The following is a 26,094-nucleotide window of genomic DNA, read 5'->3' as shown; positions in this document are numbered from 1 at the left end:
ATAGTTTTATTATTATTTATTTTATTATTAAAATGACTGCCTAACTTTTCAGAGTTTTCTGAGATTAAAATGAAATTAAAATCACAATACTAAATACAAGGCAAAAACTGCATATTACACAATATATTGTTTTAATATATTGTTCAAATATTACATTAGCATTTTTAGAAGTGAAACAGAGGCCCTGTGGTGTTTATGGTGCTACATTTTCCCACATATTTTCAGAAAAGCTCAGGTTTTAGTGATTAGCATTTTCCACAGGTGAATTTTTGATCTGCTACAAATCTCTCACACCAGTGTAGACTGTCTTTTCCTCTGCTTTCCTGGAACTCCTTTGCTCCACTTTGTCAGTTTTTCTCCAGGTGAAAGTTGTTGATGAATAAACCACTGAATCTTCAACTGTCTGTAGAAAAATTGAAGATATATCAACACTAAATGTCTTGACTATAAATGTATAGAAGTATTTACCTATAAATTTCCCCATTACTTTTCTGACATACACCCTACCTGCTGACTCTGCTCCTCACCACTGACTGTTCCAACATCTGTTTGAAACACAGAAATTTTAGCTGAAACAAACCAATAATATGAAACATATGACATTAGTTTTTGCTAAATACTTTTAGATCAGACTGATGAAAGGGGAAAGTTGTATTACCTTTGCAACAATTACATTTTTTCTCCTTGATGGTATAAATGAGGAAGGCGATAACAACCAGACTTGTAACCAAACCAGCACATAACAGAAAGATGGCTGTATTGGCCTTCTGCAAATTCCATGTGGTGACTGCTAGAAAAATACATGTACCGTGGAATATGAATTTCAGTAACATTAAAAGCTGATATCAGTGCATAATAATCTATTCAAAATAATTAATAATAAAATTCTAAAATTTACCTGTAACGTCCAGTCTTATTCCATTACCAAAAATGATCTGTCCACATGTGGCCACAGCACAGTAGTACGACCCGGCATCATCAGAGCTGACATTCTTGGAGAAGCTGTAGACACATTTCTGTGTGAAGGAAGCCTCTTGAATCTTCTCACATTTATCACTGTTTTCATTTGTATAAATTACATTAGGATGAGATTTATCAGATCTAACACTGAACCAAAACACACTGTGATTTTGAGGACATGTTTTGTTCTCTGGGTTAGAGAGAACTGAACACTGCAGAGTCACTGGGTCTCCTGGATGGACATAATCAGATGGAAACACTTGAATGGTATCATTGATAGTTGGTTCTAGTCCTGGAAAATATAAAAGAAGAAATAATTAACACATTCTACCCACTTTTTAACTAACAAAAAAAGAAAAACTAAAATTCACGTTGAAACCCCCCCCCCCAAGGTAATTCAATTCACCTTTAATTCTCAGAAATGTTCCCTTTAAAAATGTCATAGCAAGCAGTTTAACTTTTATGCAGTAGTAAAGACCAGTATCACTTTGATTAACTTCAGTTATTTCCAGAATAAATGTTCCAGGTTCTTGTTTTGTCGTAATGTGAGGAGTCTTGTTAACACCAACATAATCAAAGGCAAATGTTCCTCCCAAGAATTCAGGCCAGCTTCCAGAAACAATCCTGATCCAATACAAGGTAGCATCATAATCAGATGCTGGGCGCGCACATGTCAGAGTCACATTTTCTCCAGCACCCATAGTCTTTGTTCCAAAGAACAGATCATCTGTGCACCCTGAAGATAAAATGAAGCAGATGAGTTAACAATAAATTTCTGGAGTTAAATTGGAAAAAAAAAAAGCTGACTCTAAACTTACGACAAACATTGAAGCTCAATAGTATGCAAAATATGATCAGCATTTTCTGATTAATCCACTTCTAGTTCATTTCCATTTAAGCATACTATAGCAAGGGGTATCTTAATATAATCACATCAAATGGGAGGGAACAATTTCAGAACAATCCGATTGGCTGTTCGTCATGTTGGTGCTTTGCTGTACTACCACAGTGGAAATAATATCAACCATCTTTCCGGTCTAAACAACTGAAACAACACCAACAGCACAGTTTTCTTTATGGTGGGTTTCTGTAACTCACACAAAGTGAACACGAGAGATGATATAGTGACTAAAACATTATAAAACTGCCTGTAAATTTCCAAAATACTTTGACTTAATCCCTACTAATATGGTTAAGCTGTGTACCATAGATCACCTTTATTAACTTTGATAACATAAATTAGAGACCGTAGTGTTCTAAGCTTCCAAAATTTATTTTAAGGTTGAGCCGTGATTAGCATTAAGGTTAAGCTTAAAGTTATGAAACTACTACTTACCGTACTCTTACATTTATTATAATTTTATTATTTATCATTTTAAATGGTACTTCAGGACTTTAGTAATGCAAAATAAGTCATAGAAATAATTGTCAAAAACACTTCAAAAAAACATCTCAAATGCCAATTATGCTAATTTCTTTCATAAATTACATCCACATACGTATATATTTGAGTGCAATTAAGTTCAGTGTGAATGGATTACCAATGATGACCAGTTTAATTCCACTTACACATGTAGTACAAAAGTAGATGTCCATGCTACAGTATTGCTTCATGCTGTTGTTAAAGTCATATGCTCAATCACAATGAGAAATGGCAAGAAATAGTGGTGGTGGATGGTCGTTATTTGATGAACATGAGTTACTCTAGCCATTTGCCAGGTGGCATGTATAATTTAAAATTATGGATGTGAATGGGATTTATCATTAAATAAAATTGACATGCTGTTTCATGAGGGGCATAAAGGCTGAAAACAGGTCAATTTTGCCCATTGGTAGGTGGTTTCCAAGCAAAGACAGTTTCATAATATATCATGTATAATTTACCGTTAACTGTGAATGTTATTGTTGTGAAAGAAAAATGATAGCATGCTTTAAATGGTACTAAAGGTGCATAAATGCTAAAAAAAAATGGTCAGCTTAACAAGTTGCTAGGTAATTGCTAGGCAACTTAATGATATCATAATTTCTGATATAGTTAGGAATCTTCATGGGTAAAAGATGTACTACATTGTGAAGTTTAATTGCTGAACTCTGGATGGTCTGAGAGAAGTGGCTTACCACTTACCCAGTTCACTTTGATAAAAATACAAATAATTATTACCTATTACCTAAACTGCTATTTGATCTTTGGCACATGCAGTTCAGTCAGTTAGCTCCCTGTAATTTTCTGAGACAATCCTGTGGTCACATCTTCTATGTACACATAGTCATGTGTATATTGACTGCTACAAACACAAAAGGTAATAACTTACAATTATAGATTGTGACTTTTTCATGCCTTACATCTTCTTTTTTGCATGTTCTCACAGCAGTACTTGCACCGGAAACACACAACGATACCAATAAACAGGAGTGCTGGTGAAACACTTCTGTGTCTGAGAGTTCAAACAAGGCCATGAATACAAAGGGGGTTTTCATCTCATCTCTGTTTGAGTCTCAAGTAACTGATCTTGTACCACTGGTGAAAGGTTGAATAAAACTGTATAATTAATATGAATAATTATTTCAAAACAACTCACAGGAGCTGCCAGAGGGTATGTGAGAAAGGGAAGTACACAGAGACCTGCTCAGTCATGCTGTGATCACTTTTAATCACATGTCACTGTGGGCAATGGGGGAAGGTGTTCATCATTCACTTGTCTTAACTTTGTGTTTCCCTTTCTTTCTTTTAGAAATTGACTTTTAATTGGTTGCCAAACTGTAAACTATACAGTAAGTTTGGCAACTATAAAGCCTCACCGGAGATAATTGCAGTGTGTTTAACCCAGAGCTGTAACAGACATCCATCCAGTTTAAATCAATTATCAATTAAAAATAAAACACGAACTAACATCACGTTTGGACACACAGTGTTCACACAACAATGTTCCAAATTAACAAACACGTACAACTGAAAAGATCTATTCCAGCTGTTCAACTCAAACTGGCCTGCTGAAGAGCAGCTCTTCCCTCACTTCATGTCTTGTGAAAGATCATACTGAGATCTGTTCTGAGTAAACAACTTCAGTAGTTGGTCAAAGAGGACAGAAACAGCCCACCACATCTTTTGTCTGTCAGTGTAGCTGCTGACTGTGTATCTGCTCATTGTTCTCTCAACTTGTTGGAGGGCAATCAAAGAAACCATAGCTAAACAATATTTAAATGGAAGATATCAGATAGTGGCAGATAGTGGTAGAATAGAATAAATAGAATAAAATAGCCCTTTATTGTCATTGTTAATGTACAACAAAATTGTGTGTGCTCCAGAGCAACTGTGCAAGAATAAAATATAAATAGTAAGACAGCATGAATGAATAACAAACGGGAGAAATACATACAATCAAGAAGAATATATACAAAACAAGAAAGGCACACATTAGACAGCAGGTTGCAAAGTGCTTGGAAGTAGTGGCCAATTCTCTTTTGAGCGGCGTTAATTACCTTCTGCCAGGCTTCCTGGTGTCAGTTGTGGCCCTGTGTACCAAGCACCCAGGCAGAGGGAGAGCACGCTCTCCACCAGTGACTTTTGGGCCAGGTTATTATTCCTCAGGACAAGGAGGATGAGTAGCTGCTGCTGGGCCTTCTTTACTAGAGCTTTGGATGTTGTGGGTCCAGGTGAAATGATTGGAGATATGGTTGGATTGGTGTACAGTCATATGTGTACAACACGAAGAGGAGGGGGCTGAGAATACAGCCGTGTTGTTATCCGGTCCTGAGTAACAGTGGGGTAAGAGATGTGGGGGCCTGGGAGTCTGACTGATTGAGACCAGTGATTAGGAAATCTTTGACCCAGGAGGAGATGCAGGGACGATCTGAAGCTGGTCCAGTTTGGTGGTAAGGATGTCTGGGATTAAAGTGTTGAATGCTGAGCTGTCATCCATGAAGAGCATCCTTACATAGCTCTTCGTGCTCTCCAGATGGCTCAGCGATCTGTGAAGGGCAGTGTTGGGACTAACATGTTATTAAGTAACGCGTTACAGTAACTACGTTATTATTGTGGTAACGAGCACGGTAACTAGTTATTATGTCAAAATCAGGAACGTGTTAATCGTTACTGGGATTTAGATAGGCTCGTTATTCGTTACTTCGTGTGATGGCTTCCACAGATTCAGTAACATTAGCAAGTGGTGGAGGCCAGCAGGTGGATGAGAGAAAGGGTAGGCAAGAGGAGCAGAGACCCGAGGCGGCCGCCGGTCCGAGTGTCAGGTGAACTGAACTTCAGGTAAGAAGTTATGACCTGCAGTCTATCTGGGTCAGATATAAACCAAGTTTAGGTGGAGTTTCTTTTCGTTGTGCTGACTTTTTCGTACTGCGTGCTAGCTAGCATGACGGAGTTTCTATGCAGCTGGGTGGGTGCTATGATGTTACTGATGTTGAACTTTATTTTGTTCATAAGGTTAATTATTAGAGTTGCCAACCATCCCGTAAAAACGGAATCGTCTCGTATTCAGAGAAAATATCACGCGTTTCGTATTGACCTGAAAAGGAACACAGTTTGTCCCGGACTTCAGCTACAATGAAAAAGACACAAAGCTGGAATTATTCTGTCTTTACGCTGCAGCTGCCTCTTCTTCTCTCATTCTCTCCCCTCCCTCTCCTGTTGCTACTTTAATCATGAAACTGATCAATGATCAGCTGATCGGCTTTTCTCTCTTGTTTATTTATCGCCCACTTTGCGCCAGAAAGAAGAAACCAGCGGAGGTCGCGTTAAATAACAGCAGCACATTTAAGCTTGATCAGCTGTTGTTAGAATTTATTTAATATTAATTTCTAGTATCAGCTGATGTTTGCTGGAGCCACAGCTGTAAAGCTGCTGGTCATGATGTCGGTTTGGTTATCTGGTGAGAGGGAAACATGAAGATGAAACCAGGAGATGTCCTTACTGAATCATCAGAGCTGAACAGGTTATGGAGAAACAGGTTTACCTTTTAGGTGACATGAATGAGTTGAAGGGAAGTTATGAACTGTTTCTGAGAGACAAATAACACCAGGATCCTTTTCTAAGTACCTGACAGCTGGTAACTGCAGGGGCGGGTCTAGCAAAGTTTTGCCAGGGGGGCAGGTAGGGCATTAACAGGGAAAGGGGGCACAAAGAAATACTTTTCTTTCTTATTCTCATTTAAAATGTCTCGCTTTTAAAAAATAATTATCTGAATCTTACAACAAACGATTGATAGATTTGATGCATATATATCATCAAAACAGTGTACATCACTGTCACAACAGTGTTTGTTTTCATTCAAAGGCTTTATGATTTTTCCTATAATGGTGGGCCGGTCTCTAGTCAAAATGTCCGGGCCGATTTTTTGTCCCAGTCCAGCCCTGGATGCAGCTCATCTGCAGTCTGGTGTTACCTACATCTTCCTATTCGGAAGGCAGAATTTCCGAGTTCTGAGTACAATCAAAAGCACCACGACTGCAGTTTTTGTGTTGGATGTAAAAAGCAGGCTAGAATCATGGCTGTGGTCAACGACGGTCCAGGTGTGGGATTTCTCTCGTGGAAATATGCACATTATTTTTTCCTTTCTATTGGTAGGTGGCACAGTGCACTTGTGGCAAGTAAGCAAGCTAGAAGACTGGCAGTCTGGCTGGGTATCCAGTTATGGAAGCAACACATTAACAAGAGAAGTCTGAGTAAAACCAAAGTTACTTTCCCTAGTAACTAGTTACTTTGAAAGTAACGAGTAACTTGAAGTAACTGAGTTACTTTTGATAGAAGTAACTAGTAATGTAACTAAGTTACTAATTTAAAGTAACTTACACAACACTGGTGAAGGGTGATGGAGACAGTAGCTGTGTCCCAAAACGTCGGCTGCATCCTCCGGAGGCCGCATTTGAAGGCCGATTACGTCACAGCCCGGCGACGAAGGCTGTCCCAATTCGTCGACTCCTTCAAATGCAGCCGACAAATGCGTCCTTCATTTCCCCGAATTTGAAGGATGGGTTGGGTGTGTCCTTCGTGGCCCACCATATCCCAGAATTCATAACGCGGTCCAGCCAAATTTCAGCTGCCAACAATGGCGGCCGCTACTAAGTTTTAAAATTAGTCTTATTAATCTTTCTGGGTCACAAAATTAACTTTTAACATATTTTCAGGTGAGAAAGTGGCGGTGTAAATTTCAAATATCTGCTTGGTTTATCAAGACATCGCATATTTGCAAGTGTGCCGACATTTTCGGAGACGTCTGTTACCCACGCACTCGATAGCAAATCGGGGGATTCAATGGTCGCTCGAGCCGGCGAGAGCAGCGGACTCCCAGCTTCATCGTTTTCAGACCCCCGCTCTTTCGCTACTCAGGTTAAACATGATATATAAGTCACTCGGATAACTTAAAAATGTAATTGTTTGCCTTATTTCGGTGTTTTATTTGTTCGTGAGTAAATCGGGTTGGCTGACATCAAAGTTATTAGATTATTAGATTAAATAAAACTTTATTAATCCAGCGGGTGGGTTCCTCCGGGATTTTCACACAGCTGAATAAACGTCAAAAAGAAAACTGATTAAACAGAAGTGTGAGACGGTCGAGAATTTACGCCAGTATCCTGTTATATTTTAGATAGCAAGGAGCAGACGGCCGAGTTTATTAAACTCCACCGACAAAGCGGTGACGCAAATCTGAAGGCTAGACCGTCCCATTTCACAGCCTCGCACTTCCGGCCTTCTCGGTCTTCGAAGGACCCGGCCCACGTAGACCGCGAAGGCCGGGTCCTCCGAAGGATGCAGCCGACGTTTTGGGACACAGCTAGTGACAGCATCCTCTGTGGGCCGGTTTGCTCTGTAAGCAAACTGGTGGGGGTCGAGGGAGGGGGCTAGGCAGGCTCTGATGTGCTGAGCAGTGTCCGTTCAAAACATTTCATAACTAATCTTCTCCAGACCTCATGTTTGTAGAGGGAGGGTGGGTTGAGCTGAGGGAGAAGGTGTGTGTGTGTGTGTGTGTGTTGGATGCTTGGATGGATGTCTACACGTGATAGGGCTGGTTGTCTGTGAGGAAGCTCTCTATGCTCATCTCGTAGGCCTCTTTTAGTTAATTAAAAAAAAATGCATCACACTTAAGTTGACAGTCAAAAACCTGCACTATTTGTGTATGTTGCTCTATCCGTTACCATTACTGAGATTATGAGAAAAATGTTTGTCAAGAGATGTATTCTAAGACACTTCTTCAGCTTCGAATCAGAGAGGAGAAACACACAGTTTCACTTGCAGCAAGGGCAGTCACAGAGCACTCGCACGGAAGTGAGGGCTCCAAGACTCGTGCCCTGCCACTGCCCTGGTCTTTATTTATATACATCAGTGGGTGTGTTTGTTCATTACATTGGAATGTGGATGTGTATATGTGTGTGTGTGCGTGTGTGTGTGTGTGGGGGGGGGGTCAGAGTGTGACCCCATAAAGACTTCCCTAAACCTGCTGGTCTGGAAGTCCAACAGTTCATTGAAACAAAAGGCACTTAGCCTAAAAACAGACATAGATACGTTTATTCTATCATAAAACAATAAGAGAAGGTATGCCCTCTCCCATGCTCCCAGGATGTGGGTGTGAATGCCAGAACACTCTGGAATGCACACAAAGTCTTTGCAGACTATTAAAGATCACACATCCCATCACTACACAATCGATTATACACCTCTAAGCATATATGGTTAAATATTTCTTAATACAAATGACAATAATTAAATCTAAACCCATCATCACCACCCAACAGCCTAAGTCATCAAAACATGCACTATTCTACCATATGCAAACTTATATCATTAAAAGATTATACTGACTACTAAGTACAATTTTCTGCTGACAATGTTTTAAAAAATTCACAAAAGTTGACACTCTGGACTTTTAGGAGCAGAATGCTACTCTTAATCGAGTGTAACTACTGGCAAGGACGACAACACAAAAGCCAATGTAATGTAATGTAAATCATTTTTCTCCTGGTTTACCATTAATATTTAACTGTAAAATAGTTTTTAATAAACAAGACAATGTGTTATTTATTTCAAAGCAGCTTACACTGACTGAGAGGTTTCCAAAATGCAAACTTCATAGCTAATTAACATAAAAAATAACATCTATATCAACTTTTAAAAAAAATAACCATAATCAATATTAAGTAAAATCTTCAAGAAATAATTAGTGAGTTGAATTAATATGGCTTTAATATCATTGCATAACAGTATGTTTGTCTGTTAAGAAAGAATAGAAGCTTTCTAGTCACTAATTTTCTGAATATCTGAAGAAGAAGCAGATTAGGAAAGACTTTTTTCTATGGGCAATAAGGAGATTAATCTGTGTCTGTGATTTTAACACCATGACTATTTATAACTGTTTATTACTTTGTACAAAAAATACATACACATACAAATGATTATTGTGAAACATCACAATAAAAACATTTTATTTTTCAAAATTTCTACAATGAAAAAACTTTCAGTTGTTTGCATCTGTTGTTTATTTATTATCTTTGAATGTAAGCTATGACAAAAACCTAAAAAATACATTTCATATTTTCTTTAAGTTTGTCCAAATGATAATTTACATTTATGCAAAAACTTTGTATAAACATTTGTATTCACATTAATGAGTTTGATAAATGTCAATCCAATACAAGGGCCCTGGCATCAGTGTAGATGCACTCTGCAGGTTTTGTATCCATTGTCCTTGATTTGCTCACTTTTTTAAAAGTTGCTAGAGAATAAACCGAGTCCGAAATGATGCTAAGAATACACAGACATTAAAATATTTTTATAGCTCAGAGTTATATTTTATGTACATTTACCTGCAGATTTTCCTGATCACCATTTGGAATTACATTTGTTTGCAGACCGACAGCAGCTATATTGTCACATAAAAAGAGCTTTGTTTACTTTTGCAAGTATTATTTGATACACTGATGTACAGTATGAGTGACTGCTTACCATTACAATCCACATATGATTGCCTCTTCAGGTTCTTGATTGAATAAATTAGAGAGGCTATAACAATCAGACTTATAGCCAAAGTAGCAGATAACAGATAGAGAACTGTATTGTTCTTGTTGACTGCGGACACAAAATGAAAATAATTAACCTTAAACATTATTAAAATGGTTATTAAAATTATTTTTCAGTTATTTGATTAATCATGTTTAGATTAATATTAGATTCAAAACTAAAATCAAATCAAATGCACAAATATTATAATTTTCTCCATTATATAAAAATATGATGCACTCGCCCTCAGTATCACCTTTTGTTGTATCTTCAGAAAATGACTCCACACATGTGGCCGTGGCACAGTAATATGTCTGAGAATCGAAGGTGCTGAAGTTTCGCAAGTAGCTGGAGAAGCATTTCATTATTGATAGTCCATCCAAGTTCTTTTCATATTCAGCTCCACCATTTATATGAGTGTAATTTAAAGTGGAGTGAAATTTTTGCGATTTAGCATTCAAACAAAACACAGTATCAGCTGCTGGACATGCTTTATTCTGGTAGTCATGGAGGACTGAACACTGCAGAGTGAATGTAGGTTTCTCATAGACAGGATCAGATGGAGGAGCTGTAGAGAAAGCTGGTTCTAGTCCTGAGAAACACATCAATCATTCATGTTTATTAAAAGACAAATTACAAATTAAATTATGTAAACAGTCCTTTTATTTACACATGTATAAATGTGTAAACACAAGCAAAAACTTTATACATGTTTTTTAAATTAGTAAACTATGTAAAGTCCCAAATTTTTATAGGACCTAAAGATGTTTTTGTGTACTTACCTTCAACTTTCAGGAATATTCCACTCAAAATTTTAAAGTCTTGTTTTCCTGTTTTCATACAGAAGTAAACACCTGTATCACTTTGCCGAGCTTTTGTAATATACAGAACAAATGCTCCAGTTTCTGTTGCAGTTCTAATGCGCTGATCACCACTCTGGAAGGTAAATGACCTTCCTAAGATTTTAGGAAAGTCTCCAGAAACAAGCTTGATCCAAAACAAGGTTCCTACTTCCCTACGGGGGCATGTCAGTTTTATCTCCTTTCCAACACGAACAATCTTGGTCTCAAAAATCTGTTCATCTGAGCAACCTGAGAAAAAAATCATACCTGTCAGTATGACCCAACACACAGATTCACCCAAATCCTCTTCTAAGTTTTCTGACTGTAACACATTTTTAGTACAGGCAATCTACATACACTTACGTCCAATACTAAGCATCAGATATAAATAAAATATATTCCTCATTTCTGGTCTTTCCTCTTGGTACTGCTGTATTAAAAACCTAGTGAAATGATTTGTCTAAATATAATCACATGAAGTGGGAGGAAACTATTTCAGAGGAACCTGATTGGCTTCTCATTGTGTTGGTATTCCACTGCGTCGTGGAAACAACATCGACCATCTTTTTCCAACCTAAGCACATGAAACAACACCAATCGTTGGCTCTGTTTGGTTCTTGTTGCGGGTTTCTCAAACTGAAACTTATAGAAAGATAAGAGATAGCAGATTTGTTTATATTGTATCACCTGGAAAGAAATGTACAAAAAACATTTTTTTAGATCCTTTATGCTGATCTACACAGTGGTGGAAGTGTAATGTTGACAGGGGGAAGTAGACCCTGGCTTAAAGAACTATCTGTTCCCACCACAGGTACCCAGGTTTCCTCAGAGACAGGTATTTGATGTTCTTTGAAAGAGTGAAATGGTAAAATCACATATAAGTGATCATAAGGAACAGGGGTCATACAAAGGTGTGTATCCTGTCTGAGGGCACCTTGACACAGACACAAAATCTGCACCTACAACCACACTGCACTGTAATGCAACAAAATAATCTAAAAACTATCCTAATGGCCTGATATTGATCCATAAGGCCTGGCTGGGCCTACACAACCTGGGCCCACAGCTTGCAGAGATGGTTAGGGGTTTGGTGCTTTGTAGATCAGGAAGGAGTCAAGGGTGGAGGACCTGGTGGTCCAATCCCCAGTTGACAAATCTGGCTATGCTGACAAGAAATATAGATAAGTTAGAATCCATTTATTCTAACTGCAGCTCTCTTCAACTCTGCTTCTTAGACCCGAAAGCCATTTCAGCTGCTCTGCTTCAGATTTGATTCTTTATTCATTTGGATTAACAAGTCACACTCTAGACTCTCCGCAACTTTGCTTTGAACAGCCAGGTAACTGCACTGTTTTGCATGTCCAGCCACAAGCTCTGCTATGCTCAGCCCTATTCTGTCCTGGATAAACATCACATCCAACACCAGCAGCCCAGTAGAAGTTATTATCGTTTATGTAACTGCAGTCTCCCTTTTATTTATCTGCAAGTGCATTCACAACATTTTCAGAAAACCTGACCCCCAACCTTGAGGTCGAGGTCACTGAGATTTGTCTATGAAGGTTCTTAGTCATCCAGGTCATCGTAGTCTAAGGAGCTTAGAAAGAAAAGCGTCTGGACTTCTTTAAGTGTCTTCCAACTTAAAGAAGTATTTTCTTTCCAAGCTCCTTAGGTCACTGAGATTTGAAGTCGTCCAAGATTTGTAGTAGATAAATCTAAAGTATTAATTTGAATATCCTACATCACTTCATTGTCGAGTTATCACATTCTCAAGATTTTCAAAAAAAAATTGACCTCTGACCTTGAGGTTGAGGTCGAAATTTGAGCTCATCCAAGATTTTCAGTAGATACACCTATGTTATCTATTGGTTCATTATTGAATTATCACATTCTCAGATTTGGGTGTCCACATTGTCCACTTGGACAGCAGGGTAATGTCAATACCCTATCAGCCTTTTGCAGCTGAGGGGTGAAAACAAAAAATAAATTTTCCCTTATTTTTTTGCATAATTTGCCTTTTCTTTGTGTGACAAACACAATTCAAAGTCTTCACTGTCAAGCAATACATGGAAACTTAAGCATTTCTGTGGTTGGGCTTTCAAATAAAGGTGTGAATAGAAAAGCAGCTTTTCTTGTCTTTAATCTCAGGAAGCTGGGCTTGCAGTACCATTTTATCAATTCATAGCATAACAAACAGCTTACAAGAGCATCAAAGAGGTAGAACAGGAAAGAAAACATCTCCTTGTCACATTCTTCACTGGTCTCTGTGGTAAGGTTTTAATTATTGCCAAAGAACTGGCTATGCTTTACTTAGCACAAATATGGATAGGCAGCTCAAAATTAATAATCAATGGCCTAGTAATGCAGTTGCATGACTATTGCATGCAACTGCATTACTTTGTGACATATATTGGTAAAATAAACACCAGCGGTTTAAAAGAAGAAAAACAAATGTCTCCCTTAAATTGTAAGGGAGGCATTTTTTTTAAAGTTTTTTTTAACTGGGTTTGTAAGGAAGACTTTGACTTGGGAAATGGCGTTTGGGTGGATGTTTTTCATTTTTACTAAAATGCACAAAGAATAGTCACCTGACATTGGATGGAAGACCAGGGCCCCATACTATGAAGCTTGTTCAGCATACCCAAGATGCCTTTCTATCATCTGGATTCACTTATCCTAACACTGACAGTCATGATAAACGGTCACACAAAGCTGGTTATCAGCTCGCTAATTTAACCCAGGGTTTCCCTTGTGCATTCACGTGAAAGTGGTGGTGGTTCGATGCTGCCAATAATCTATCAAAAGGATGTTTCACAGGTTATATGACTTTTTTTTTTTACCACAGCAATTTATCCTAATGCTTGCCACCTACCCCAGAGACGTTATCAGATAGTGAGTAGCTGCAATCCATTAGAATAAAGTATAAGACAAATAAAGTATAATAACATTAATGGAATCTAAAATATCTTTGCTGATCTTTAATAATAATATATATCATATATATATAATATAATATATATCTGAATTTGTAAAACTTTTAAAACCTCCCAAACTTAATCTTAAATCCTTATTTTATGAAATCTTGTGGTTAGAAAAGCTGATAGCACTTTAAAATAATGTCACACTATTAGGTATTATTAAGGTATTAGTAAAGTATTAGCAAGTGCTACATTCATCATTTATGTAGTATTACCCCTCCTTACTATGTTATATATGAATGCAAATGCATTATTATGACTATGATGACAATAAATAAACTTCTACTCTTGACCTCCATAACTGTGCCTTTTCAATGTCACACTTAGCCTTTTTTTAAGATGTCATTTTTATAATAAGTCCCATGTTTCCAGAGGGTGGAGGGCATGTTTTCTCTACAGAAACAGTTATGTGTGAAGGAATGCAGAGTGGTCAGTGGACATCTTCAAGATGGTGCGGGTTCTTGAGCTAAAATAAAAGTGAGCAGCTGAGTGATGGATTTGGAGTAGAAATGTCCCCAGCTTCTCACAGACAGTTTACAAAATGTGTGCATCAACAAACACCGTCGAGCTGTCCAGTTCATTCATACATACAAACTTGCACAAACCCTTGGTACTTTCTGTCACAACGTCTCTCAGAGCAGGCCATTGATCACAAACACATTCACTTCCTCCTACAAAGTTCTTCACAATAAAACAGGAAATCAACCTCACTAACATAAAAACAAACCACATATAATGCAAATGCTTTTTTAAACTTATTAAACACATTGCACTCCTTTTAACATGAATTTTAAAACTTGTTCTAAATATAACCATTGTTATTTTACATTTTAACATGGATTTCAATATTTTTAATATTTCAACAGGGGCGATTCTAGGATCAGAGCTTTGGGGGTGCTGAGCACCCAGAGAGCTGCCCATCCAGGCAAGGTAAACTTTACTTGTCACAATGAGGAAGGAAGGACAGGATAAAGACATGCTGTGGAAGAGAGACAGAGGTTAATAACAGATATGATTCAATGCAGAGAGATCTATTAACACATAGTGAGTAAGAAAGGTGACTGGAAAGGAAAAACTTCATGCATCATGGGATGCATCAGCCTACGTCTATTGCAGCATAACTAAGGGAGGATTCAGGGTCACCTGGTCCAGCCCTAACTGCTTTAGCAAAAAGGAAAGTTTTAAGCCTAATCTTGAAAGTAGAGATAGTGTCTGTCTTCTGAATCCAAACTGGAAGCTGGTTCCACAGAAGAGGGGCCTGAAAACTGAAGGCTCTGCCTCCCATTTTACTTTTAAATACTCTAGGAACAACAAGTAAGCCTGCAGTGTGAGAGCGAAGTGCTCTAATAGGGTGATATGGTACTACAAGGTCATTAAGATAAGATGGGGCCTGATTATTTAAGACCTTGTATGTGAGGAGCAGGATTTTGAATTCTGGATTTAACAGGAAGCCAATGAAGAGAAGCCAAAACAGGAGAAATATGCTCTCTCTTTCTAGTCCCTGTCAGGACTCTTGCTGCAGCATTTTGGATTAGCTGAAGGCCTTTCAGCAAGTTTTTAGGACATCCTCATAATAATGAATTGCAGTAGTCCAGCCTAGAAGTAATAAATGCATGAACTAGTTTTTCAGCGTCACTCTGAGACAGGATATTTCTAACTTTAGAGATGTTGCGCAAATGGAAGAAAGCAGTCTTACATATTTGTTTAATATGTGCGTTGAAGGACATGTCCTGGTCAAAACTGACTCCAAGGTTCCTCACAGCATTACTGGAGGCCAAGGTAATGCCATCCAGAGTAAGAATCTGCTTAGATACCATATTTCTAAGATTTTCAGGGCTGAGTACAATAACCTCAGTTTTATCTGAATTAAGAAGCAGAAAGTTAGCGGCCATCCAGGTCTTTATGTCCTTAAGACATTCCTGCAGTTTAACTAATTGGTGTGTGTTATCTGGCTTCATAGATAGATAGAGCTGCATGTCATCTGCATAGCAGTGAAAATTTATGCTATGTCTTCAAATGATGCTGCCTTGGGGGAAGCATGTATAATGTAAACAGAATTGGTCCTAGCACTGAACCCTGTGGAACACCATAACTGACCTTAGTGGGTGAAGAGGACTCTCCATTTACATGTACAAATTGGAGTCTATTAGATAGATATGATACAAACCACTGCAGCGCAGTACCTGTAATACCTACAGCATGTTCTAATCACTCTAATAGGATATTATGGTCGACAGTAACGAACGCTGCACTGAGGTCTAGCAGGACAAGCACAGAGATGAGTCCACTGTCAGAGGCCATAAGAAGATCATTTGTAACCTTCACTAAAGCTGTTTCTGTTTCTGTACAATGTATGAAAAGATCTTTACTGCAGATACTACTATGGCTCTGCAGATTTTTTCTTTTAACCTATGTCGCCTCACCTTGAGGTTGGCAAATCTGTCTATCACATTTTGGTGGTCAAGTCTCTCAAGCATCTCTTTCTCAACTGACATCACAGCCAGGTGCTGGAGTCTGCTTTGACCCATGGTCCTTCTCAGCCAGGTATGGAGCTGACTCAAGACTCTAAAAGACCTTTGACAGATACAGCTGCTAACTGGGTTTGTTAGGGCAACCTGAATAACAGTTTTCAGTGTGGGGAAGATCTGATTATCCAGAAGATTGTACAATGTTAACATATCTGGAATGGCACCAGCCTCACTCTTGAGCTTCAAAAAGTTTTTGGCAACTGTGACTTCCTCTGACTGAAGTTCAATATGGTAATGCAGTGCCAGGGCTGACAACCCAGTTTGTTTTGCAGATTCTGTATAGCAGCTTTAATATAGGGAGAACACAACTTCCAGATTGTACGAGTAAAATTAGTTGTTGTTTTTTTTCTTTGCCAGTTTAACTTTTTTTGTTTTGCCTGTTAGTATTCCCTGTCTGTTTTCTTACCTGGTTCTTCCTCATCTTGTACTTTCTCCTCATGTTCCCCTCTTTCCTCTCTCCCTCTATGGACTGACAATCACACACAAATAGATCACTAATAAAAAAGTCCTCTCTCAGTGTACTTTCAACCAAAAGGCAAATAACCAAACCACATGTACACCTAATAAAGGATGTAAATATTGAAACACTGATCCAACATTATCCTTTATTGATCTTACACTTTTACCTGAATGTGGCCCCTGTTTTTGAAAAAACTTCCTCATATCCATTATGTACGGTGGCCCCTAGAGACAAAGCACGTACAAACTCCAAAACACTTACAAAATACAAAACACATGCAAACTCCAAAACACGTACGAAATACAAAACACAGGCAAAATCCAAAACACGTACAAACTCCAAAAAACATGGAAACTCCAAAATACATGCAAAATCCAAAACACATGCAAAATCCAAAGCACAATGGAAGTGCTCCAGGACGCTAGGGGCAGTGTTGAGCTCGATTTGCAAAATAAACGGCAAGTTTGTTGCAAACACACGGAGTTGGATACCAGCGGAAAACACCGGCAAGGATAGAGCAACCACGCCTCATAATAAAGGTAATGTGCAAACTGTTGTTAGTTTGATTTTTTTTTATTACTATGAACGCTTGGTTTATGCTTTGCTCAGAGAGAACTGGTTTAAAAAAAATGGATAAAAGTATGAAAACGTAATGTTTTAGCGATTTCTGTCCTTTGCTAAACATCAAAAGTAGCATGCAATGTAGTTCATATACATATATATAATGAAAGTTAAGATAAAATATGTAATCTTATTTTAATATTTTCCTCTGAGTAATTGATTGAAAAACATTCTCATAGTCAAACAAGTATTTGCAAGAGAGGTTATAAAAATCTAAGTGTAATGTTTTTGGGAGTTGCGCATATATGCCTGTGCATTCAGGAGTCTTAATGTAAGATGTGAAATACTTGAATTTTCTGTGGGTTGTAGTGAATCTTAATTTTGTAAAACATTTTTTGGGGTCATTTTTACAGATGTACTGTCCCTTCTGTGGACACCTCTTGGCAGACAGTCCTGCCTTTTGTAGTCTATGTGGTAAAAACATCAAGTTTTTAAAGGACATCACCAGCATTGTGTCGAGAAATCCTGCCCTTGGTGAAGAGGCAGCAGCTCTTCCATCTACCAGTTCCAGCATCCTGACTGGCACAACTATACAGTCTACACAGGGTAAAACACATATTTGTATTAAATAAATCTTCTTAACTGTCCCTCCCCTAAAATTATAATAACTTAATTTTTTTCTGTTTATAGCTGGGAAATCATTAGTGGAGTCATTTAGAAAATTTAGGGATGTTAAAGAAAGGGAGAGAAAGGCCTTTTTTTCAAAGAAACACCAGGAACAGAAGGAACATAAACCAGTGAAGGTATGTCATAAACTTGAACGTGGAAGTTGATCACTTTTGTTGCTAATACAAAATCCAAATTACCTGTAGCACTGCCAAGGCATCACTGTAAATTTCCATATGCATATGAAAGGAACTGAATATATTGCAAGGGTGGCCAACTATGTCCTCTACAGCTATGGACCTCCCCCCCACCCCGTACTATCTCTGTTTAATTTACTTTGAGGCTGATTGCTGTTCATTACCTGTATATTGGTGTGTTCAGTTAATCACAACCTTGGACATTAGTGTTGCTCGGGGAACGTTGAAGAAACTAGAAATGATCTAGTTGCCGCTCTTGGGGATTGTAGTTCACCACTGATACAGGGCTTACAATTTTTAACCTGATCTGAATTTCTTAATTGTCAGCCTTTGGTCAACATTATGCCCCCTGTTAAAACTAGATTTAGTCGATAATGTTGTCTTTTGAGTCAAAGCACAGCTGGAGCACAACTACAGATCAGAAATAAAATGGAAGACAGGAAAGACCATGTAGGAGCAAAGATGTAAAAACGTATTATTGTTAATCTCATTTCTAGATACAGATTGGCATCATGACAAGGACCAGTGATGGTATAAGACCTGTTCGAGGAAAGTCACTTCCGGTTGATGTTCATTCTCACTGGTCAACTGAGCAAGTCTTGTCTGCCAGCGTGAAAAAACATAAGGACTTTAACCAGGACATGGCCGATGGACCCTATGTACTGCTATACCCTGATGCAAGGGAAGTTAGCACAATTCCTGGAACCAACACCCCTTTCACCATCCAAAAATACAAGGATGCCATAGGGAAGGCCTATCAAAGAATAACTCTCTACATTTGTAACCATGATGACTTCTTAAATACTGGTAAGTGATTCTGATAATGCAGTGACAATCATAAATTTTAAATATTAAAAATAATTCAAGATTTTTAAAAAAAAAATGTTAATCAGAGAGTGACATGATTTTGCCCCAATTTTTAAATATATTTAATTTGTGCTGCATAGCCAAAGTGTTCTATATGTTTCCTAATTGTTAGATATAGCTTTCAATACATACATATATTTAAATTAGACTGTATGTTTTTAATCATTGAATATTTGCAGATTGCAACACAGAGTGTGAATCTGAAGAGGACAATGAAGTTCAAGTAAAAGTAGTAGAAAGCCCACTGTCGGACACTGTGGTTAGTCTTTTTTTTACCGGTGTTTTGTGTGTGTGTGTGTGTGTGTGTGTCTGTGTTTGTATACACCAATATAATGAAGAAAAGTTTAAAGTTTTAGAAAGTGCTGTTAAGCTTATTTTACTACTTATCAGGTATGGGATTTTCCAGATAATCACAGCACGCCGGAAACAGCACCTTCAACAAATAGGTAAGTTTTGTATTGTGGAGGATACAGTGCGGCGACCCTGAATAGGGAGGAGCCAAAATACATTATTATGTAGTATATTGTAAATTCTAAAATTATTTCAATTCTTTACAGGGGGTCAAACTTGCAAACTTCTTCTAAAGTAAGACTCTGAAAAATGTCATTAATATTTATCATACAGGCTACAAACATAAATTATATTAACTGTTCATATATTTTTGATATTTAGACTCAAGGTCCCTGCTACAGGTAGGTTTTGGACACAGAAATTTGTGTATTGAGACACTAGACCAATAAAATCTTAGTTAACTTTAGATTTTAAGAAATGTTCTACTTTGCCCACTAAATGTTTTTCATTACAGCACATACACAACTGTTTATGCACCGATTGTAATTGATAGTGACTCAGACAAAGAAGTTCTCATCGAAAAGGATGAGAGTGAAACACAAAGGTAAGTATACATTTAAATGTGAGAATGTAAATATGCTAAAAGTGAGTAATAACATCCTAATTTTATGTGATATTTAATAGTTTTTTTCTGTTCTAGTACAAATGGCCTGACTGCTGCAGAAGTACTTGAAGAGCTGGCGTCTAAGACAATAAAAACATCTGTCAGCAGATTTAATATAAACAGGGCAAATGTTTGGGATGGAGCAGCTCGGGGCTTTAGACGTGTGTCTTACAAACCAACTGATGATATACTTGTGAAGTTCAGCGATGACGCAGGACAGCATGAAGATGGAATGGATAATGGTGGTCCTAAACGTGAATTTTTGACATTATTTATGAAATGCCTTAGATCACGACGAATCTTTGATGGACCCGAGGACAGCAAATTTCTTACATTTGACAATGCTGGTAAGAAATTTATAACTCATCCCTTGGGGGATGAATGTGCTGCCAGCAGTGGCTATTGAGGAGCTACATAGCATGACCTAAATAATACTAACAGAGTCCAATTATCACCTTTACAGTTTCTGTTTAAAATGGAGAAATTGTACTGCAATAGTAAGTCATCAAAGAGCTGCTGTTTTATATTATATTATATTGAACTGGTATGGGTGGTGTGCTATTAATCTTGGAAAAAAAGTAAAAACATAATACTTTGGAACATTTGAGGATCCAAATTTCTTATATTCTGCTTTGTATTTGAAATTTTTAGAAAATACAGATTTATTTTTAGCTACATTCTATTCAATTCTAGATACCAAAACAGCAATCTCCCTACAGGACACACTGATGTTTGCCACGGGCCTAAACAGCATTCCACCAGCTGGAATGGAACCAAGACCAAGATTGCTGTTTGGTGATGCATCACGTTTCCCACTTGGAAAAACATGTGCAAACACCATTGTGATACCAATGGCTCAGTCATATAAGCAGTTCCAGGCTGATATGGACTTTGGAATATTAAACTCTCCTGGTTTTGGTCTGTATTGATCGACTTGCAGTTTGATCCTCACACTGTAATATAGTCTTCATTTCAACTGTGTTTTTGTTCTTATACAAAAAGGTTGGTTTAAAGAAATTGGCTAGATATCTGTTGGGCCAAGGCCTTTGTTTTAGTTACAATGCTAAAGTAAATGTCTGTGATTTGAAATAATTACTTTTAGTACCCTTAGCTTTAGAAAGAATTCCCTTTACTACTATTCAGCATTTAGAATAGATATATTCATAGATATTGTACATTTTACACAGTTTGTATGTCAGTGCAAAGTGTACTTCGCCTTGTTAAGGTTAACAATAAATCTTATTACTTAAATTAGAGTGTTTTTACTCCTTTATTTTATATCAACCTGTATTAATAAAGCTAATAATACCAACACGTGTCTTGCATTTAAGGTGGAGGTTAAGAGAGTCTTCACAGTATCATCTGTTAGCAGAAATAATTTATTTGATCTCACAGTAACAACTGATATTCATATTTTGAAAAACACAAAGGCTATTTTTTAAGTGACTATAAACTGATGAACTATAATTGTGTTCTACTTGAAGCAAAAAACATTTTTTTTTAGCCTTCACAAAAGTGCAGGTGGTGCATTATTATAACCACAAAGTGGACTCCACAGTTCTGGGAGGTGTGGGAACATGGCATTACAACCCAGCAAGTCTTTTTAGTCTGATGTAGTTCTCCACACAAGATTCCAATGTCTGTGATGAACTGAAGCCACTGTTTAGTCCATCAAAATATTCCTGTATAGGGATGGGTCTGACATAAACGGTAGTAACCAGACCGAAAAGCAGCGCACATTTCGGTGCTTTATTTCGGTGCTTTTTTTTTCCTGACCCAATTCTAGCCAATCATTTTACGTTTCCGAGGATAGTAAGCGGGGCCAGGTACGTACGTTCTTTTAGAGCAGAGCTACAGATTAAAAATGCCCAAGGCGAAGCGGTCAAAAGTCTGGCTGTACTTCACAGCAAAAGATGCAAACTCAGCAGCCTGCAACAAGTGCTTTGACAGTATCACAGTATCAGCTTAAAGGAGGTAACACCTCAAATCTGATGAAACACCTGGCGACGCATAGCGTTTTTTTTAAAGCCGAGAAATGCGCCGTGTTTGATAGCTTGCTGCGAGACCTCACACCGTGCACATCTACTGCGGGTGTGGTGCCTATTATCGGACCCGGAGTTAGCAACATCCCCCAAAAACCCGAAGAGGAGAGTCCTGGCCCCTAGCCCTGTCAGTGTAGCAGAAATGATGACGGATGATGATGGCAGCAGCAGCCGTTCTTCTCTGCGTGAGTAGCTTCATGTTGTTCGTGTGTAATTAACGTTGAGTACGCTAACCACATTATTACATTAATGCATGTAAGGTGAACTAGCAAACACCGTCGTAGTTACATGCGGCTGTCTTCTTGTTTGATGGCAGATACTCCCTTCACCCTGGCCAAAAAGGCTAAAATGACCAAAGAAAAAGCGGAAAACAGTTAAACGTGAGAGGTTTTTGGACAAAGTTTGTGTTTTTTCCATTGTTTAAGCACTGCTTCCAGCCAAGAGTGATACCATATATGCCCTATAGCTGCAGAAAAGGCTAACATTGTTATCTTTTTACAAAAATAACAGCTGAACATGAGAGGTTTTTGGACCAATGTTGTGTTCTCCATTCTTTAAGCACCGGTTTGAGCACCGGCACCGTTTCAAAAGTACCGGTTTGGCACCGGTATCGGATAAAACCTAAACGATACCCATCCCTATTCCTTTAGGTGAGGGTCTCCACAGAAATCGGGAGTTGAACTCATCCTGAACTGGCTCAGCTCTTGATGTCCAACTGCAAGGCCACAGTCACGTCCACCAAACCTAAAAGTTTGTACAAGGAAAATTTTTACTATTAAAATACTAAGAAAACGCTACAACATCCTTGTCTCTGTAGGGGGGAAAAAAAACTATGCTTAAAGTGAACATATGCTTTTACTTAAGACCATTGGCTGTATTACGGCATTGAATAGAATAGAAGGTGGTCAGAGTTCCTGTAACTACCTGTCTTGAACAATTGAGTTGCTGAAAACATTGGCCGATTTTTGTCATGCATTTAAGGAGATAATATAAAACAGCTTTTCATAAATTTTAGCACTGGAATCAACATGTGAAAAAAGTAGACCTAGTCCAAATTTAGTCCAGATTTTTGGTGGAACAAACACTGTGGTGTCTGCTTTTTATGACCATACAGTAAAAGCAGACTATATGATCAAGTGCATAGATTAAAAGGTGCTAAAAAAATCTCATTTTTGTGATTTCTACTTAAATTACAGAATTTTGATTTTTCACATTTCACAACTGGACGGATCAGGTGCGTGTTCCACTTTGGTCGTGTCCAAATTCATGGGCTGCATCCTCCTGAGGCTGCATTTGTAGACCGATTACGTCACAGCGACGTGCCGAAGGCTGTCCAAATTCGTAGACTCCTCCGAATGCAGCCGACAAATGCGTCCTCCTTTTCCCCGAATTTGAAGGATGGGTCCGATGTGTCCTTCGTGGCCCACCATATCCCAGAATTCATAGCGCGGCCCAGCCAAACTCTAGTTTCCGGCAATGGCGCCCGCTACTAAGTTTTAAAATTACTCTTATTAATTTTTCTGGGTCACAAAATAAACTTTTAACACATTTTCAGGCGAGAATGTGGGTGTGTAAACTTCAAATATCTGCTCGGTTTATCAAGATATCACATATTTGCAAAAGTGCTTCGACGTTTTCGGAGACGTCTGTTACCCCACCAGCTCGATAGCTAGCTGGCCCAGAATTCATTGCACACTTCATTCACGTAACGATGGCGGCACAAAAAGATCAACCGGGAGACGAATACACTTTGAAATGTAAGTATATGAAAATCTGGTGGTACAAAAGTTAAATTTTTATAGCGGTTATGTTGTTAGGGTTGTGAATTTGCATAGACTTGTAATATTTATTTAAACGATCTTCATAAAAAGTGTCCGTAAACTAGCTTGTATGGTGGGTCCCGCAGTTTTTCATTGCCGCTTACATTTTTCCCAATCAACTTCTTTGTGATATGTTTATAGGGACCAAAGAGCAAACGGAAGACTTCATTAAAACTAGAGGAGAAAACGATCACCTCTTCACCGGGGTAAACACATTCAGCGGCTGTGGGATGGAGGTACACGAATAAATCAATTTACACATCACATTAATCTGAGTACGGTTTCAATAACCCTCATTCTGTACAGAACCTGTGATGTCCAGACGATATTCCTCTTGTGTTCTGCTGTGAAAACTTTTGGATTTAGGGATTATCATGGTTGTTATGGTTTTCTCTCTTCTCTTATTTTTTTGTGTGCGATCAGGACTATTCTCGAGAAGTTGGGCCTGCAAGGGAAAGTCACCCCCTTGCAGGCCAAAAAGAAGTGGGACAACTTAAAGAAATGATACAAAGTATGTGTGTTGTCAAGAAGATATTTTTTAAGAATGAAATTTAATAAATGTACATTTACTAAAAGTTGTATTGTTTATATTTGTCTGTCATTTCTGATTTCCTCTGCCTTTAGGATTGCAAGTGTCCAGGGTCCGGTGAGGGAGTCAGTGGGAAGCCCACTGCTGCTACTTGGCCCTGGTTTGGCCTCATGGATGAGGTGATGGGACAGAGGCCTTCCATTAGGCCCCCTGTCCTTATTTCCTCTCTCCCTGAGAACACTCCAGGGCCAAGTACAGCAGTGGGTGACCAAAGCGAGAGGGAAGAGTAGACAGATGAGGAAGGAGGTCAGCCAGCACCAACGGGAAGGAAGAGGAGAAGGGATGGGGGGATGAGCTCCTTGAGCCCATCAAAGAGGACATGCAGTACCAAAGGGAGGCTGAGGAGAGGAGAGAACAGGAGAGCAGGGACAGGATGGAGAGACTTTTTTCTATATTGGAAAGATTAGTTCCTAAATAAGTTAAAAATATATTCAAATAATGTTCTTACTTTGTTCTATTTGTTATGTCATTCTAAAAGTTTTTGATTAATGAAAATTAGTTCCCAAATTGGTTGTGCCTTCAGATATTCTTTTTTGAAAACATGTCTTACTTTTTTCTGTGTTATTTTAAAAGTTATTCATTATGAATAAATTGATGAAAACAAATTTCACTGAACTCATTTTATTTACAGTTGTTTTTAACATGTATGAACATAATCAAACTTTGAAGAGTTTTAAATTGATATTTAAAGGTAAATAACAATAAAACAAGAATATTTCTAAAACATGAATTTTAGTCAGAGAAGGAAAAAATATATACAAATATTTACAATTTTTCAGTGACCTGTTCCTGGCCCGTTTTTTAAATATACTTTGAAAGATCACACACACAGAAAATCTCTGGCAGTGTTGCTGGATTTGCCGAAGGAAGATCAGACATGGATGGGGTGCTGCGACTGTGACCCGTGGTTTGTCTTTTCTGGTCGGAAAGTGGAGAATCGCACAGGGTGGTCTGCAAAGAGAGTTTTAGGATGCTTCCTCCCCTTGTCCACTGCATCGTCCATCCACGGGTTTGCAGGGTTGACTCAATCGACGGCTGCCACACCACTAAGGTTTTTCAGAAATATGCAAACCAGAGAAAGTGGATTCACTACTAGTATAATACTCGTGACTCTGTAGCAGACAACAGTTTGAAAAAGTGGTATTAAAAAAGATGCTTAGATAAATGTTTACTTGCCTGTTAACAGTAGTCATGGTCTGGTGGTACCTCCTCCAGGGCAGACACCTCGGCAGACAGCTGGTCCCGCCACTGAGCACCACTGACTGCCTCCAATCCAGCCTCCCCCCTCATCATCCTCTGCTCCATCTCCCTCAGGTTCATCCTCAGGAGCCACAATGTCGCCAGCACTGAGGCAAATGTTGAGGAGGTAATAACGGCACATGCTGTTATTACCTGTAGTGATATACATACACACATTATTCTTTCACATATATACACACACATATATATATATATATGTATATATACATATATATATATATATATATACACACACACAATTAATTTGACATTGGGTGGTAACTTAGATGAGGTACATAGGTGTGGTGCACCTCCAGCGCTTGCAGGAAGATGGCCCTGAACCTGTTCTTCATCATCCCAAAAGCACGCTCTATTATGGAGCGTGCCCTGGA

General features: G+C 38.3%; 3 protein-coding genes across 6 annotated transcripts; 1 reads left to right on the top strand and 2 right to left on the bottom strand.

Annotated features, from left to right (window-relative positions):
• LOC100695534 (signal-regulatory protein beta-2) lies at nt 1-1,848 on the bottom strand. Of its 4 annotated transcripts, none has more exons than XM_019362375.2 (6): nt 1,779-1,848; nt 1,367-1,696; nt 899-1,252; nt 659-790; nt 508-569; nt 1-403 (listed from the first exon to the last, which is right to left on the bottom strand). In XM_019362375.2, the coding sequence occupies exons 1-6, from the start codon at nt 1,819-1,821 to the stop codon at nt 278-280; spliced, it is 1,047 nt and encodes a 348-aa protein (XP_019217920.1). In that variant the 5' UTR covers nt 1,822-1,848; the 3' UTR covers nt 1-277. The 4 variants fall into 4 exon arrangements, with proteins under 4 accessions (XP_019217920.1, XP_019217926.1, XP_019217925.1 ...); XM_019362381.2 differs by having other exon boundaries at nt 508-545; XM_019362380.2 differs by having other exon boundaries at nt 659-787.
• Nucleotides 1,849-7,958: 6,110 nt separating this feature from the next.
• LOC109203096 (uncharacterized) lies at nt 7,959-11,224 on the bottom strand. Its single transcript, XM_025898691.1, has 6 exons — nt 11,167-11,224; nt 10,744-11,052; nt 10,218-10,553; nt 9,908-10,030; nt 9,769-9,824; nt 7,959-8,015 (listed from the first exon to the last, which is right to left on the bottom strand). Exons 1-6 carry the CDS (start codon nt 11,207-11,209, stop codon nt 7,959-7,961), a joined length of 924 nt encoding a protein of 307 aa, XP_025754476.1. The 5' UTR covers nt 11,210-11,224.
• A 6,601-nt stretch (nt 11,225-17,825) lies between these two features.
• On the top strand, nt 17,826-20,418 carry LOC109204103 (uncharacterized). The gene is made up of 9 exons (XM_025898690.1): nt 17,826-17,933; nt 18,018-18,130; nt 18,688-18,997; nt 19,237-19,316; nt 19,448-19,503; nt 19,615-19,642; nt 19,730-19,749; nt 19,863-19,952; nt 20,049-20,418. The coding sequence occupies exons 3-9, from the start codon at nt 18,703-18,705 to the stop codon at nt 20,416-20,418; spliced, it is 939 nt and encodes a 312-aa protein (XP_025754475.1). The 5' UTR covers nt 17,826-17,933; nt 18,018-18,130; nt 18,688-18,702.
• Nucleotides 20,419-26,094: the final 5,676 nt, after the last annotated feature.

Source organism: Oreochromis niloticus, linkage group LG2, assembly GCF_001858045.2.
Source record: "Oreochromis niloticus isolate F11D_XX linkage group LG2, O_niloticus_UMD_NMBU, whole genome shotgun sequence".
NCBI lineage: Eukaryota > Metazoa > Chordata > Actinopteri > Cichliformes > Cichlidae > Oreochromis > Oreochromis niloticus.
Note: the sequence above shows the minus strand (reverse complement) of the source record. Positions and strands in the feature narration are given on the sequence as shown.

Excerpts from the sequence above, each read along its gene's own strand:
- LOC100695534 (XM_019362375.2), bottom strand. The coding sequence starts at position 1,821 with ATGCTGATCATATTTTGCATACTATTGAGCTTCAATGTTTGTC. Across the intron at positions 1,697-1,778 it reads ATTGAGCTTCAATGTTTGTC|GGTGCACAGATGATCTGTTC; the intron begins GTAAGTTTAGAG and ends TTTTATCTTCAG. Across the intron at positions 570-658 it reads AAAATGTAATTGTTGCAAAG|CTAAAATTTCTGTGTTTCAA; the intron begins GTAATACAACTT and ends GGTTTGTTTCAG.
- LOC109203096 (XM_025898691.1), bottom strand. The coding sequence starts at position 11,209 with ATGAGGAATATATTTTATTTATATCTGATGCTTAGTATTGGAC. Across the intron at positions 11,053-11,166 it reads TCTGATGCTTAGTATTGGAC|GTTGCTCAGATGAACAGATT; the intron begins GTAAGTGTATGT and ends TTTTTTTCTCAG. Across the intron at positions 10,554-10,743 it reads AATATTCCTGAAAGTTGAAG|GACTAGAACCAGCTTTCTCT; the intron begins GTAAGTACACAA and ends TGTGTTTCTCAG.
- LOC109204103 (XM_025898690.1), top strand. The coding sequence starts at position 18,703 with ATGACAAGGACCAGTGATGGTATAAGACCTGTTCGAGGAAAGTCACTT. Across the intron at positions 19,643-19,729 it reads ACTTGCAAACTTCTTCTAAA|ACTCAAGGTCCCTGCTACAG; the intron begins GTAAGACTCTGA and ends TTTGATATTTAG. Across the intron at positions 19,953-20,048 it reads GATGAGAGTGAAACACAAAG|TACAAATGGCCTGACTGCTG; the intron begins GTAAGTATACAT and ends TTTCTGTTCTAG.